We start from the raw sequence: 16,943 nt of genomic DNA, 5'->3' as shown, positions 1-16,943 counted from the left end.
CGTGGTTGTTTACCTATGGAACATTTTCCATTATTTTATTTAACTTTTTATTTGGAGGATCCATAATAAAAATAGGAATATTTCAGTGCCCAATGACCCCACCCACCATGAAGCCCTATGAGGGAACACACTACAATGCCAAACAAGGACACTGCAGCAACGCCAGGATTTCGTGAGCACTATACCCAAACACCAGCGCCAGACACAATGTCCACAAAACCTGCTGAAAACATCCAACACTGGTATTTGGTTGACCCTAGCCCAAGTGGACCAGCCAACTGACCCAAGAGGGGCTACCTCAAGGCCACCCATCTGTAGGAATTCAAGGCCAAAGTGGTGTGTCAGAGTTGGACCCCTCAACCACCAGGATCCTCTCCTCCCCTTTATGGGTCACCACACATGGCAAATACATGGGTAGATGTTTAGATCCCAGGGGAAGTAAACTGAAAGAACCTTCCCTAGGAGATCCCTCTCACCACATACAGAAATCCACACCAAAGGGCTGAAAGAGACACCGACAATTCTTTATACAGAAAACAATATAATTCATAATATAATAAAAACTTTGGTTTTCTGCTAGTTATAAATAACACAGTATTAAACAAAAGAGAAAACTATGAACAAATCCTGAAAGAAGGGACATGAAGATGTGTGTGGCAAGAGGAGTCTTATTTTCTATTTTATAGCTCTGTAACCAAACAAGATTGAAGTATATAAAAATTATGCTTTATCTGAGCAATGATAACATTATAGTAAGTAATTTACATTACATTTCTTACTTATTGAAGGGTTAGTGAATAAATTAAAGGAGAGGGGATGACTAGAGAACAAGTTATTTTTCACACAAAGGAAATTCAAGATTGTTTAAATATTGAATTAGAAAATTAAGAACTTAAAACATATATACTATTAAGACACAGATTGCTAGCTACCTAAACAAAAAACAGTTTAAGATACGAAGGTATATCACTAACCACCTCTTTACATGAGCTGTAAAGAATGTCTCAACAGAGAGGGTTGATTTAAACTTCCTTTCAAGCAAACAACATAAACTTGGAGAATTATCTAGATTAATGATATAAAACAAAAACATATACAGAAGTATTTTCCAGTAGGTCATAATTATGCTTTAAAGATAATATTATTCACAATCTTGAGTTATAATTGTATATTTACTTAGGAAATATAAAACTTTTTCAATATACCCATTTTACTTTCATTTAATACAGGCCTTAATATACTCAACAAGAATTTGAGAATTTTATATTTTTTAACAAGAGCAAATTCTAAAATTAATTATCAGAAACATGGGTACTCAAAATTGTTATCCAGAAAAACGATAAAATCTGCTTTAAAATAAACTGTGTTTCACAATGTTTTTAAGACTACTCATAAAAGATCCTTAAACATAATTATCAGAAAACAAGATATAAAAACTGTTGGTTAACTACAGAAAAAATCATTTGGATTAATTTTCTTTTTTTCAAATTCATTAAAAATAAAAGCAATCACTTTAATGTTATAATGATATATCTTATTGAAAAAAGAATATTATAGCATTATGTGAAAAAAACTCCAATAAAATCTTACTGATAGTTAATTACTTAAAAGCACAGTCTTTCATTTATAGATTTTTCTTTAACCTTTCCAATATTTTAAATCTTTGTGTCCAAACAATGCTCACCTCAGTGCTACTACAAGATGGTAAACTGTCTACACCTGAATACAAACTTTCTACAGGAGTATCATTGCAAAGAGAAGAAAAATGCTGTGTCTTCTGTTCAAAAGTTAAACTATTTTTTTGCTGTAACATAGCAGAAGTTTTACTTTGATCTCCCCATATGTTGGATAAAGACTGAAGACATGAATTTCCATCATCAGTAAAAGCTTCATTTGTGAATTCTTTCCCTTGTGATGATTTAGCTCCTCCTGGTGATAAAGATTCTAGATTTTCTGGTAAAGAATTAATTTGAAAGAAGTCATTTTTTGCATCAAAAATAATGTCATCTTTCACTATATTAAATGTTTTATTTTTTTCTTGTGGTATATGTAATACTGCAGACATTTTAGGTAAACTATTTGCATCCAGTACTTCTGGTAGTTTAAAAATATCCAGAGACACATTCTTATTTCTGTGGGTCTCTTCTTTCTTAATACATGGATGTGATGAAGTTTTCTTTATGAAAGTTTTAAATGAGAATGGATTTTCTTCAACTGTTTTTTTTATCTCCCCTTCAAGCTCTGAAAAATAAATAAATAAATACACAGTTTTCTTTATTTATCTTTCTATGAATAAAAACAAATGAAACTGCTTCAACATACATACTTTAACATGAATTGGTTGAAAACCATGTTTCATAACTAATATAAACTTGAGTATCAAAACACATTATGTTAATATAACAATACACAGGTAAAAAATGTTTAATAAACATAACGAAGTGACTTAATTTTGGGAGGAATATCATGCATCTAAAGAAGGCAAAGCAATAGTATGTCAAAACATGTCTTTCCCCAAAAATAAATCATTTCATTGTGCTTATAAACAATTTTTTGCTAACTTGCTGCAATATAAATGTGTGTTATATTTAAATGTTATAATTTTCCTAAATTTAAAATGTATTTCCAATAATTACTTAGATCCATCACATAAGTAGCTATTCATGTTCAGTGCTGACTTCTATATGTAAAACATTTTTATGCATCTCAGAAGCTTTTTCTCTCTCCTCATTTGTAAATGGCTTATTTCAAAACATTTCTTATGAAAATCATCATGTGACAACTCTCCACCAATAAATGTGCAACATACTCTCTTGGTGCATGAGACTCCTTCTATTCATTTCTACCAACTATCACTTTGAGTTTGGTAGAAGGTGAAAGCATCAGTTTTTGATAGGAAAGAAGGGTGGGAAGTGTGAGGAAAGATAAGTACCTATCAAAAATATGTTTTCAGCATGGGAAAATTGTAACCTCCAATATGGTATACTACCTCTTCTCACATATATATCTAGAATCCTACATTGAATAGATGGAGGAACCAGTGCAAGGGAAAAAAGAAGCATCCATTGAAAGCATCTGAAGGACACTCCTTCAGATAAGATAGTCTGATGTGGCACACCACATCCTGAAGCAGGTAAAACTTCACCAATCACAGAAAGATGCCTCAAATATGGGCAGCAAAACAGAGGAGCACATCCATATGGAAGAGAACTAAAGCCAAGTAGTAATCCAAATAATACATTACTTATGAAACTCTGTCCAAGAAAATATCAAAGTAAGTAAAATTAAAAGGAGGTGCCTTCAGGTGTAGAGTGGCTAGGGCACAATGGGCTGTACACACAAGTCAACTACATTCAAAACCCATGCCACCAGGATCCACATGTGGGAAGAATGAGGATCATACCATCAGGAACTCAAGTACAATACAAAACTCATAATGTGGGCATGTGTTAATATAAAAAATTGATAGAGAGGATCAAGGAACCCGTCATCCATTATCAGAAAGACATCTGTGTAGTGTAAAATATCTCCTTCAAAACAGAAATTTACTAGAACCACTGTAAGTACAGTAACAATTTTGGAATAAAAGCATCAAATAATAGTGAAAGGGGAAGAACCTTAATAATCTGCAAGTACCTCCGCTGTGACCTACAACACAGATGGCATAACAAGAGTATAAATGAGGGAGGAATACAGACATCTATAATACATATGTGAAGATTAATATTGATTGGTTCAACTCTAAATCTAAAATTCAACCACTGGGAACCAACATCCATGGAAAAAACAACAAAAAAGTTGCCCAGTCAATTCTCAAGAACTGTTACAGATGATTGATGATAACCCAAAGAGGGAGAAACCATGATCCTATGCAAATAGTGAGAAATGTATATATTAGGGGTAGTCCACACAAGTAACTGAAGAATTTCCTCCAAGGCATGATGAAAATGACACAAATGATAAGGTAAGGTGTTGAATTTGATAAGAAAACACCTGGTACAATGTATGGAAGGAAGATGATAAAGAGGAATAAGACAATTAAACCCAACTGTGAGGGTAGAAGTAAAAAGGTCATGAAGAGAGGATGGTTGCCAAGATACAGAGAGGCAGAAATAGGCACCACAGGAAAAAGCCATGTGGGAAATATAATACCTAAGAGTATGTATACAACAGAGAAGTCTTTCCAGATCATGGCAGAAATAAAGGTGGGAAATGGAAATTACTGAAAAGGAGGAGTTACCCTCCCTAGCCACAAATGTTTAGGGAAGAAAAGAATGATCCAGATGAAGGAGAAGATATACTGGACAATAATGAGTACATAAAATTTTGATGGCAAGCAAATCAAACTGCCCACATCCACAGGTTAATAGGTTCATTGATTGTGGTTGAAAGAAAAGTAATAAGAGCCTACAAAATAATCTTGTGTGAGATTCCAATGGCTATAAAGAGCTCACTGAAAAACTTGTATAAGAGCAGATAGATAAGTGTGACCATGAAAGACCAAGTCTCCAAAAGTAACAGAACTTCATGAGCTATAAGAGAGGAACCAGTAAGAATGTGGGAAACTGAAAGCTCCATTGAATGAAGTTGATGAAAAGAAGACTGAGCCGAATGAGATGGGTGTTAAGAAAACACCCAAATGGATCAACTGTTCGATAGGCTGAAGGAACAACTTCTCCAATTTGATTAACCAACCCACTTAAACCATCTCCTGGAGTAGCTGAAAAGTATGATGGGCAGACTTCTATTTGAAAAGATCAGTATGAAAATGAAATGTATCCCGAGAGCATAGAGAAAATGAGCAACAGCAAGCCTGAAGGATAGTGTATGTGAAATCCACCTTTGATATGATCACAACTGCCAAGCTTTCAGAGTATGGAAGTAAGCATTTGTAACATCCATCTTAGTCATTCATAAACTTGGAAAAAAAGTCTACCTGAGGGTGAGAAATAATTTCATGGTAAAACGGGGAAAGACTGAAAAATTGACTGAAGTGGAAAAAATCTATGACAGGCCACCAGAATATAGTTTTCTTGGGGATAACAAAAAGCCTGGAATAAAAATTAGGAGAAACACAATTCATAGGTTTGATGGCCTGTTGAGACAGCAGGTCATGAACCACCTTCAATAAATGCTGGCTGGTAATGAAATCCTGAGGTCGAAGAAAGGAAGTTGGTACCTGTGACAAAGGTGGTGAGGCATTTTTGAATTGTATGAGAAGTCTGTGTGATAGAACCTGAATATTGATCTGTGATGAATAATAGTCAAAGAGGAACAAATTTGTATAATCGAACTCCAACTGAGTAGTCAGTAGTACTGTTGGCATTATGCTAACCTTCACTGAAGAAGGCAATGAGGTAAAGGATCCCTGGAAGAAGGAACAGGTAAGGGCTGAAAAGGACTAAGATGGCAGATGGAAATAGGGCTTATTATGGTTCCCACTGTGACAAACAAGTTACCAAAGAAGAAGGAATAGTGTATTGACACATTCTCCCTGTGTAGTATTTCCTCATCATCATATTGCACATATGACGAGGCAAAACAGACACTGGAAGTTCGAATGAAGGTAAAGTGGTTTTGTGTATTTGAAATACATTTTTCGATTAAGAAAATTTAAGCTTTGGAAACACTACTGTATGCATCCAAGGCAAAAATTTCTTCCATGAGCAACAGTGAGAAGAACATGTCATAAGATATAGCACAAGAAATATGCAGTCAAAGATTCTAATGGAGGACATGCAATAGCTTCATGAACCAAACAGAGGTTTCAGTACAAAAGTGAAATCATAAAAAGACGAAGACTGAAAATACAGACTTAAAACAGATATCTAAAAACTGAAGATAAAAATAGCTAGGGACAAAATGGAAAGTCACTGACAAAACCACACTCTAACCAATATTTGAAGAAATGGAGCGACCACCATCAAAAGCGGGGTGAAATAATAAAGTATGATGACAAAGAACTGAAGAATCTAGAAAAAGGAAGTGACAAATAGAACAACACTGATATATCCACTTGCATTGATGAATTACAAATGTGCCACTTTTTGCAATAATTTGCTACAAACAAGACAAACAACCAGGTATTGTTGTCATGAACCAAAAAAGTGGAGCCTGCAAATAACAAGCAGAGGTTCCAAGAAAAAGTACCTGAAGAATGATGTAAAAAATAATAGTAGAATAACTGATATAAATCAAAACAATATTTTGAAATTCTTCAAATTAAATATTCTGGCAGATCTATTAAACTGTCCATATCTTAACAGCATTTAACATGAAAAACCAACACTCCAGAAAAGATAAACATCTAAAGGTGAAGTTATCCAGAACTGCACCCAACTTAGTTAGAAAGGTATCTAAATGAAAATCAGTATTGGATCAGGAACCTGACTAGCCTACCCTAAATAGAGAACTTTAAAAAAAGAGACTCCCAGGACAAAAACAGAAGTTGCTAAATTTGAAATGGAAAGACAATGAATGAAGTTTCCATACAAATACCCTCTGAACGTCTTGGTGGAACATGGAGTAATCCTGAATGAGAAGGAAAGGTCCTAAGAGAAATACCATGAACCCAAGCATCTCCCACAAAGTGAATCCATAGCTGAAGCATGCATAAAAGTCAATCCACACTAGACCACAGCTGAGAGATAATTCTAGAAATGACTGATCACAAAGCCCCAAACTGGTTGACATTTTATGAGGAGGGAACACCACAAAGACTCCCTCGGATGAGATACTACTCTTAAGGTCTGTATGAAGGAAAAGAGTCGATACTGTTTTCTGGGATAAAAGAGAACTTCTACAAAACACAATTTTTGAAGAAAGTAAATTCCTAATTCAAAGAAAGTGAAATACTTATAGAAGGAGAAAAACACGGGGATACTATCAGGTCATCCCTTAAGTAATGTCTGATTTTAGGTTCAGAAAAAGAGAAAGGATTTCAAGTGCTTTTAATGTTATTTAATCAATAATGTATATTCCATTATTATTAATTACTTCCTGCCAACAATTCCCATCTTTTGAATACCACTTGTATATAATTCTTGAGGTCTGAGAGAAAAAGAATGTATAGAGAGTAGTTTTGACATCTTCATGTGTTCCAAGCTCTTTTCCATCAAGATAGTAAGCTTCAGAATAGATGATAATCAGATGGGGCATGGTCTGAAGAATAACAAGGATGTGGAAGTTTTTTCCCAGTCTAGCTCTTCAATCTTTACAGATACAACCCTTACTGTATGAGACCATGCACTATACTGGTGTAACATAACACCTTTACAATTGATCAAAGCAGGTCTCTTTTCTTTCAGTGCAACATTCAAGCACTCTAACTGTTGACAATAAAAGTCTGATGTAATCATTACATTGAATGGCAGCAGCTCAAAGTGGATCACACCAACAATATCCCACCAAACACCTAACAGACTTTCCTAAGGTAAAGCTACATTTTAGGTTGTGTTTTAGCCAGTTTACCTGCACTGAGCCCTTGTCTGTAATGCTTAACTTTTTTTTTTTTTTTATTATAAAATATCCATTTTTTTTTATCTCCAGTCACTAACCTGTCCAAAAATGGTAGGTTACGTTCATGAGAGTGCAGAGAAATTAAAATGTCCATTTTTGCTCGTAGGTTGGCTTCTGTCAAATCATGGAGGGGCCCATTTTCCAAGTTTTGATGCCTTCCCAAGCTGTTGTAGATGATGGTGAACTGTTGAATTAAGCTTCTGTGCTAGTTCTTCAACTGTTAAAGCACACGCTTCATCAAGTGCAACCAGCAGCAAGTCATCAAACTCAACAGGACGACCCAAACGTGGTGCATCATTTAAGCTGTAGTCACCTGATCTGAACTTTTGAAACCACTTTTGACATTTTCTTTCATTGAGAGACTCCACACCATAAACACCTTGAATCATGTAGTTTCTGCTGCATTATTGCCTTTCTGAAACTCATAAAGCATTATATGTTTAATGTGCTCCTCGGACACATCCATCTTCATAAGAGTTTATTTGATTAATGATCTGAAAAAGTGGAGTTGGGTTAGTTTCTTTTATTTGTCTGAACATTTTTATACAGGTCCTACTTGATATTTTAGTCTACAAAGACAAAAATGATGATGTACTTTCTATATTAAATTTTCAGACATTACTTATGGGATGACTTGATACATAAAAGATGTTTGTATAATGTTATTCCATTAACACTGTCAAGGTAGTGGTATACAGCCTGTTAATGAAAAGTTACAAAGGACAGCAAGCTCATGAAAGAAAAAATAAAAGAAGGGAAATCAACAAAATGGAAAAAAAATTCAAGAAATAAGAGCACCAGAAAAAAAATGAATAAATCCAGCCAAAAACAGGCAACAGAAAAGGAATCTTTAGTACAGGAAAAATCAACACAAGCAACTGTGTAACGAACAGGTTAGAGAGAAAAGTTAACATTTTTTAATATGAAAATGTGTTTCTAATAAATTCTATCTCTCCCACAGAGAACAGCTATATCTCTTGTGCATCTGTGAAACGTGCATGCCACTAGCCTTGAACTAACTTATGCCTAAAATTCATGGGGTTAATACAAAGTTGACATCACCATGCAACAACAGCTTTCCACCAATAGGAGGCTCACATTACATACATGCAGAGTAACTCCCTTTAAGCACTGCTCTCAAAATAGCTTCATTCTTATATAAAGCAAGGAGAAAGTGCACCAAAAGCAAACAGAATAAAAGGGAAAGGGAAAATATGGAAAAGTATCCACCAAAAAATACATTTTCATGTTATAAAAAAGTTTATTCCCAAGGCAATACACCTCACCTCTGTACACACAGTAGCTAGAATTTCACACTGCAATGGTAAAGGGCCTTTGTGCAAAATTAAACCTAGATGAGCTCCCTTGAGAAAACACCCAGAACAAAAGCATATGGAGTGTGCCACCTGATGGAAAAAGCTCCACAGAGGCAGGCATGTGGATGAGCCACATGTATATTCTCTTTGCCAGAAATCTAAAGGAAGAGAGGCAAACAATCCCCAAATGTCAGAGAGATAGATAAAAAGATAATATGACCATCTGAGCACTTGCACACAAATTTGATACAGCATAGGATATACACATTATTAAATTAGAAACAAATTCTGCTTGTTTTGCTTTTTTTCATAGATGCTGACAGTTAAATTAGCACTTAGTTATAAGTTATTGGAGGCACAGTGCACATTGTAGATATAGTATAAGTAACACAATTAATATTAATTATATTGAAATTTTGTTTAGATTTATCAACAGTTAATGAAAGGATAGATTAGTAACAAAATAAAGAGCAAAGGTAATAGACTAGTAGCCTATAAGGTCCCTACACTTATTTTTTATTAATTACTAGATACTTCTTACTAACTAAAGTTATCATATATTGTGGCTCCAAATGATAGGAAGTTCTGACAAGTACCATTTCTTTAATACTATTCATTTTTCCAAAAAGAAGGTTTTTCAGAAATGCATTTGGTGGAATTCATAGTTTGTGTAGGATACTAAGACTAGATTATGTTTTAGAATTGCAATTTTTAGAAAGGTACAATGATAGCTTTGGGAATGACTGGGTTATTAGATATGGAACAGTGAAAATTAGGAGGAAAACAAATTACAGTAGTGAAAAAGTATATTAACAATTATGGTAAAGGTTTCTTTGAAGAAGGGTAAGGATAAGGGTAATGGTCTTAAAAGGGTGAACATGATAGTACTGTATAAACAGGTTCAGTTATAATGACAGGAAAGAGTCGGTTATGCAGGAAAAGGTTCGTTACAGAGACAGGAAAGAGAGGTGCAGAAAAAGGTAGTTACAGGAAAGAGCTAGTGCTGTAGAAACAGGTTTTTATTTTCAAATATCAGTCTAACAGATTTGAAAACCTTTAGCTACTTGCAATGAAGAACAAGAATGTTGTGGAAAACACTGTCATTGAGCATTTACTGTGAAGTGCAGAAAGACTAGGTCTATACTACACATGCTAGATGTTAAAGTAGAGGATATTATAAAGCAAGCTGACAGTTTATGTAGTTCCTGGTACCACGTAATATTCCATTTTGTTGTAACAAAATGATATAATAAACTGTAAGTGCTACTTTGAAAGTATAAAGATCTTAGAGGTTCAGTGATAGAAATAACAAGGTAGTTTCTTGTTCAGGCTACATGTGGAAATTAATTTCTAAAGCCACTAACAAAAGGTTACTAATTACATTTCCCACAAAAAAAAATTTGAGACTACTATTAGCAACAACATTATTCTTGTCTAAAACTATGTGGGTCATAATCACATATTTCTTGGACTAATTTTAACAATTATGCACACGTCTAATTTATATGTATAAATCCCCAATGTCATTTTTTTCATGTATCGGGAATGACAAAGTTTATAGGTCCTCACAAGTACCTTTTACAAAAAAGAAAGTAATTTACTGTTAAATGTTAACATTAAACAAAAGTTAACAAACCTTAACACTTTGTTAACCTGAATGGGATGTACGAGAGTTGAAACATTGTTCTGTACTTTATTTTAATTAAAGTTTTAATATCCATAACAGCCATCTTTAGAATACATTTTACTTCAAGTAGGTTTCTCATCATCACAAATACTTATCATTATCATTAAGCCTAATATTTGAGTTAATCAGTTTATGTAATTTCTATTATATTATTACATCCAATGAACAGCACCTGCCCCAACATTTCTAGCCACACTATCAGTAAAACTGTAATTAATAGGCAGTCTCATGATCACTTTTTTTTTTTCAAATACTGAGCCTGCATATGCAATACATTTCAAAACATGCATGTAAAACAATCAACCACACAATCACTGTAACCTTTGGTATTCAAAATTTTGAGTATAAATGACTGAAGTTCATGTATGACAATGTACTGACATTTAATATTGAATCATTGTTTTGAAATGTGTTGTTGTAACTGTTTTTATCTTTTCTAATGCCTTCCAAGTTTTGTTCAGAAAACTTAAATATTAAATGGCAATGTTTGGGTTCTAAACTACTAGAAACTTGTACAGTGGTGACAGTGATTAAGGAAATTGTGAAATTAACAAAATGATTGAAAAGCCAAGACAACGAGGATGTGGAAAAACAAGTTCTTCAGAATAAAAATTTAAATAGTAATTTTAAAGACGAGATTTTCAGACTGAAAGACACATGTGGTAGTTTCAAGAATAAACTCTGTAGCTATCATTACAATGTTAAGGGACATCAAGAACGAAATAGATTACTTCACGGTTTTTGTTGGAATCGAATATTTCGAAATATATGAATTACTAATACGTAGTTAAATTTGAGTGATACTGTTAATAGGTATTACTTAAAAATTCAAATTTATTTTATGTTGGCATGTTTTTTAAAAGAAGTGGTGTATACAACTCATTTTATAAGAAATGCCTCATAAAATTTGTAGTTTATGTCACTGGCATATGGAATGAGTAGCTTTCAGATGTAGTAGTTGCTGCTATTTTACAATAGTTTGTGATGGGATTTGACTGTTCTCAGAGAAACCAAGTGTTTTCTTTAAGTTTTTATTTGAAAACAAAATATTCTTGTGAAATACTTTGGAGGTGATGCCAAATTTGCTGTTAATGGGAATTGTTATAAATAACAAGGATATTCTTTAGTTAAAAGTAAAATGGATATGATGGGTTACACTTAATTTACGTTTGTGTTTTGAGAATACCTTAATTCAATTAACTTCAAAATTATTAAGGTTCAACTAAAAGCCCTTTTTTAACTTTGTTTTTTTTTTAAACATTATTAGGAGTTAACATACTGACTTTTTTTTATTTAATCATGTAAAGATAAAAATGAAATAAGGAATCTATCTGTCAAGGGATAACATTAATTACTTACCGTCTTCCTTTTCACTATCAGTATCTGAGAGGTTTGCAACTTTACCTAGCTTAAGTCTAACGTTCGGTAAATGAGGTGTTAAGCCTGATGTCAAGTCTTCCATAACCTTGTCTCAAAAGGCTAAGATACTTATGAGCTATTTAGTTAATTGTTTTTCAGTACATGAAAGGTTATTCCATTTATTACTGTTCATGTTAAATCCTGCATTTTTCGTTGGTTGTAAACTCCATACAAAGACGAAACAACTCTCACCTATAAACATAACACTCAACGTTCCCTCGTACTTCTGTCCGCTACTCGTATGCAAGGTAAATTTATAATTTAATTGTTTTGTTTTTTTTAAATTTAGTGCAAAGCTGCACGAGGGCTAACTGCGTAAGCCATCCCTAATTTAGCAGTGTAAGACTAGAGGGAGGGCTAACCACCAAACCTTGGGCTACTTTTTTTACCAACGAATAGTGGGATTAATTGTATTATAACGTCCTCACGGCTGAAAGAGCGAGCATGTTTGATGTGATGGGGATTCGAAGCCACAATTATCAGATTAAGAGTCGAACGCCCTAAGCATTTGGTCATGCCTGGCCTTCATTAAATTGTATTTCATATTCCCATAATGTATAAAATATATAGCCCAACCATCACGAGTGTGACCATAAGGGTTATTTAATCGAATCCAGTCACCTTAAAATTGCATTCAGATTCCAATGCTTTCTCAAACTTGCGTCCGCGTACACAATATCAAATTATTATGATATCTTGTTTTATATTTTCATAATTTATAAAAATGTAGCCGACATAACACAAAAGTGCCAAGAATGGATTTTATTTTTTAACTAGTCTCAGAATATAAACACTCAAACATAACTTTTGTGTGGTTTTATAAGAGCAGAATCTTGCTACAGAAAATCATGATATTCAAAACTTCCTTAACTCTGTCACGTATTATTGCTAAAGTTCTTCGTTTTAAGTTTTTATTTTCGTTTAAATTTTTCGGGATTTTTTTGTTTGTTTGTTTTTTATTTCGTGCAAAGCTACTCGAGAGCTACTTGCTCTACCCGTCCTTAATTTAGCAGTATAAGACTAGAGAGAAGACAGCTAGTCATCACACCCACCACCAATTCTTGGGCTAATCTTTTACAAACGAATACTGGAATTGACCACCATATTATAACGCCTCCAAGCTGAAAGGGCGAGCATGTTTGATGTGATGGGAATTCGAACCTGCGACCCTGAGATTAGGAGTCAAGTGCCTTAACCACCTAGCTGTGCCGGGCCTTTCGGGATTTATTTTACAATTTGAAAAACGGGAAAACATATCTGAAAATGTTGTTAATTAAATTAACTTCTGTAAACGATTAATCAATAATTAACTCAACTGTCGAATATGTGATAAGTAACTCCAAAATTAATAGACAACTCTCGAATAAGTGTTATTCCGTAAGAAGTATAAAAAATAAATTAAATCGCAAACAAGGCAGAATTGAACAAAAAAAATTAAACCTACGGTTTAGTTAAATTCTTACACAACACCGTGATTCAGAATTGAACGAAAAAAATTAAACCTACGGTTTAGTTAAATTCTTACACAACACCGTGATTCAGAATTGAACGAAAAAAATTAAACCTACGGTTTAGTTAAATTCTTACACAACACCTTGGGTCCTTTTCACCCGAAGCAGGAGTCCCGCAGGGAGGGGTTGTTAGCCCTATATTATTTATCATGTACGTGAGTAATATGCCTCTGTCGGACCTAAATTTAGGTTATGCATCACAGTTCGCTGACGATGTAGCAGTCTGGAAAAGTGCCCCCACTCCGTCAATAGCAGCAACGAACCTACAACCAGACCTAAATAACATCGAAGAATACTGCCAGAAATACAGAATCAAAATTAATATTCCAAAAACCCAAGTCATAGTATTCAGCAGACTGAATAAGCTGAAAAAAGATCCACCAAAACTCTATATGAATGGATCACTTTTACTGACTGCTACTTCTGCTAAATTTCTAGGTCTAACCTATGACTCAAAATTAACGTGGCTACCACATATTAAAAATGTACTGACACGAATCTGGAAAAGAGCAAACTATGCAAGAAGTCTTTCAGGTAAAATCCAAGGAACATCACCAGACAACATACTTAAAATCTACAAAACGTACATTAGACCAACAATAGAATATGCATCACCTGCCTGGATTAACATAGCACCCACACATGTACAGAAACTTCAACGTATACAAAATTCTGTACTAACTTCAGCATACAAAGTACCACGTAGCACCTCAACCACATTCATGCACAAGTATGCAAACATAGATACAATAGCTGAAAGACTCTTGCATAATTCTCTAAAATATTTCAATAAGAATTGGCACAAAAATGACTTAATGTGTGATCTCGACAGATATCACGTACATGATGTAAATGGTACTAAATACCTCTCCCCTTTTAACATATATTTAAGAATGTAACACAAGCTGGCCACAATGCACTAGACACTTAGTCCTTGTTTCTTTTTTATTTTTATAATTATTATTTTCTTTTTTTTAATCATTATTATTATTTTTATTTTCTTCTCTTTTTGAATTATTATTCAAGTATTGAATAATAATAATTATTATTACTTTCTTTTCTGTGTGAGTGTTTGTGTTACTACAAGTAGTAGTAGCATTCTCTCAATCGAGAAAAAGGAGAAAAAAAATACAAAAAAAATATATATATATGAAAATACAAAAAAAAAATTAAATGGAAAAAAAACAACAAAAAAAAAACTTCTTGTTCGTCCATGCATGGACTGAGCCCTGAAATGGACCTGAGTATGATGTTATACTTTTACTCTGGCCCAAAGCTTTAAAAAAAAAAAAAACCAAAAAAAAAAAACCCTAAAGACAGACGCTATAATCGTTCGGGAGGGAGGAAGAGGTCAAATGTACCTGACCCTCCTGGGTATTTAACAACATCAATACCCAAATACCCACACAGTCAAACTTCTTCGAACTTCTTACACAACACCGTGATTCAGAATAAAAATACAGTTGAAGAAGGAATACTAAACTTCAAGGTTTATGAATTTTGAATAAATATTCTTATTTGTAAAAAAAAAAAAAGTTGAATTAAAGCAAAATTTCCTTGAAAATACACTAAAGGCTTGCCGAATTTTTAAAATATATGTTTGCTTTTTTTAAAACGAAAGATGTATACATCTTTCTTCCAAAATAAAACTAATAAAGAAGAACGGGCAAATTGCTTTAAATTATCAAGGAAAAGTTACAAACTCCGATTGGATATCATTTTCCCTACGATAACAAGCTTGGTCTTAAGTAGTTTAAGGAAAAACATCCCCCCAGCGGTACAACGACATTTCTGCGAACTTATACTGCTAAAACCAGGATTTCGATACTTGTGTTGAGAAGAGCAAATATAATCGTTTTTGTGGCCTTATAACAAACAATTTAATAAAAAACAAATTCTTCTTTCACAAAGATTTAGTAAGTATTTCTGTAATTCAAAATCAATCTAAAGATGGGCGAAATTTTGAAATAATAATGAACTCTGAGAGTTGTGAGCTGTGTGTTAAACAAAAATTCCTAAAAACTGTTACTTGGATTGTTTTTGCTCAAGAGTAATGTAAAATAAAAAATAGCTAAAATCTCTAAGAAACAATAGACACCTGTTGGTCCATCTCAGTTCTCTCATCCTCTTAAGTCAAACTAACACAGAATGAAAGAGGTAACTGACCGATAGTTGACCACATGTTTGAAGGCGGTTGTGTAGGAATGTAGAGGGCGTGCTTAAACGTTGGATTATATTTATTGATATAGGTATAAATAAAGGTGTTCCATCGTATTGATTTATTTTGGGTTTGAGTTGTTGTATAAGTAAGGCTTCTTTAATTTTGCTATTGGTCAGTTTCTTCTTTCTTTAAGAATCTGACGATGACCGAAGAAGGTCAAAACCTTATTCGCTCCTCTGTATAGACTTTTTTATATCCATACAAGCCGTATTTACATATACATTTTACTCAATACTTTGTATTATTATACTTTGGATGTTTAACTTAATTGTAAACTTACAATAAAAATTAGTTAAACTACATTATGAGGTTTATCACAATGACTTATTTTGTTTTTAAACTTCAATGACTTATGTTGATTAAAATATCGTGTTTTAAAAAAGTGTTTGAAATTACATCTTCAGATACCACATGAAGATACCACTCTACTAACTGAGTGAAATATCATGATACTCATTTCAGTTTCTGTGACTCTGCCATAAAAAATAGATTAGAAAACTTTACTTACTACACAATATTATATTAAAGCTTCAATACCTGTAGTACAAGACATACTCAAGTTGAGGTATTAGTATGAGATGAGAACTTGTTAGTTTAAGTAATTAGGAAGCTTTCATTGTGATTTAACACTGTGATGTGTTTTATTTTTGCTCATTTTCATCTCGCATAAAAATACTTTCTCCAGTAATCAGAACACAGAAACAGAACTGACAATGAACACTAAAGCCATGGCAACATATGTAAACATCTGTAATGAATGTTTTGAATTACACATATTTCAACTTCAACAAATAAATAAAATTAATAAATTAAACAATCTTTACTATAAATATTAATATAAACATACAATAAACAGTGTTATTAATCTTTCAATATAGAAAGAAAAAATGCAAGGGGGAATGAGTTTGAATATCTATTTAGGCTTGAACTTTCATTCATAATATGTAAACTTTATTTTATCATCAGTTTGTGATAATTACATCCATAAGTTATAATTAAACATCTTTCAAGGAAGTGGGTGGTGAAGATAGCACTTCATTGTGAGAACATACAGGAAAGTTAGATGTAGTTTGAATTTTAACTACAGTTTTGTTAGAAATTTTCATGTGTTCCAAGGTATGTATTGATAAGTAATGGGAAGGCTTGTCTGTGTAGGGAGTTTTACAGGTACCATCTCAGTTGTTAGTAGTAGGATAAATATGGTTTCAGGTTATATTTGCAAGATATAATTCAGTCTTTTATAAGATTGAATTAAACATTACAGAACTTTA

General features: G+C 33.2%; 1 protein-coding gene across 2 annotated transcripts in view; it reads right to left on the bottom strand.

Annotated features, from left to right (window-relative positions):
- The window catches only part of LOC143231648 (endosome-associated-trafficking regulator 1-like), a 53,101-nt gene extending 40,760 nt beyond the window's left edge, over nucleotides 1–12,341 (bottom strand). Inside the window, exons 1-2 of one of the 2 annotated variants that reach the window (XM_076466194.1) lie at nucleotides 12,133–12,341; nucleotides 1,685–2,241 (exon numbers count right to left, since the gene is read on the bottom strand). In XM_076466194.1, the coding sequence (XP_076322309.1) occupies nucleotides 1,685–2,241; nucleotides 12,133–12,142 (567 nt within the window). In that variant the 5' untranslated portion in view covers nucleotides 12,143–12,341. Of the gene's footprint in view, nucleotides 1–1,684; nucleotides 2,242–11,880 lie in introns of both variants that reach the window. The other variant, XM_076466193.1, reaches the window with a different exon arrangement.
- Nucleotides 12,342–16,943: the final 4,602 nt, after the last annotated feature.

The sequence above is a fragment of the Tachypleus tridentatus genome, chromosome 11, assembly GCF_004210375.1.
Source record: "Tachypleus tridentatus isolate NWPU-2018 chromosome 11, ASM421037v1, whole genome shotgun sequence".
Lineage (NCBI taxonomy): Eukaryota > Metazoa > Arthropoda > Merostomata > Xiphosura > Limulidae > Tachypleus > Tachypleus tridentatus.
This window is presented reverse-complemented; position numbering and strand designations above follow the sequence as displayed.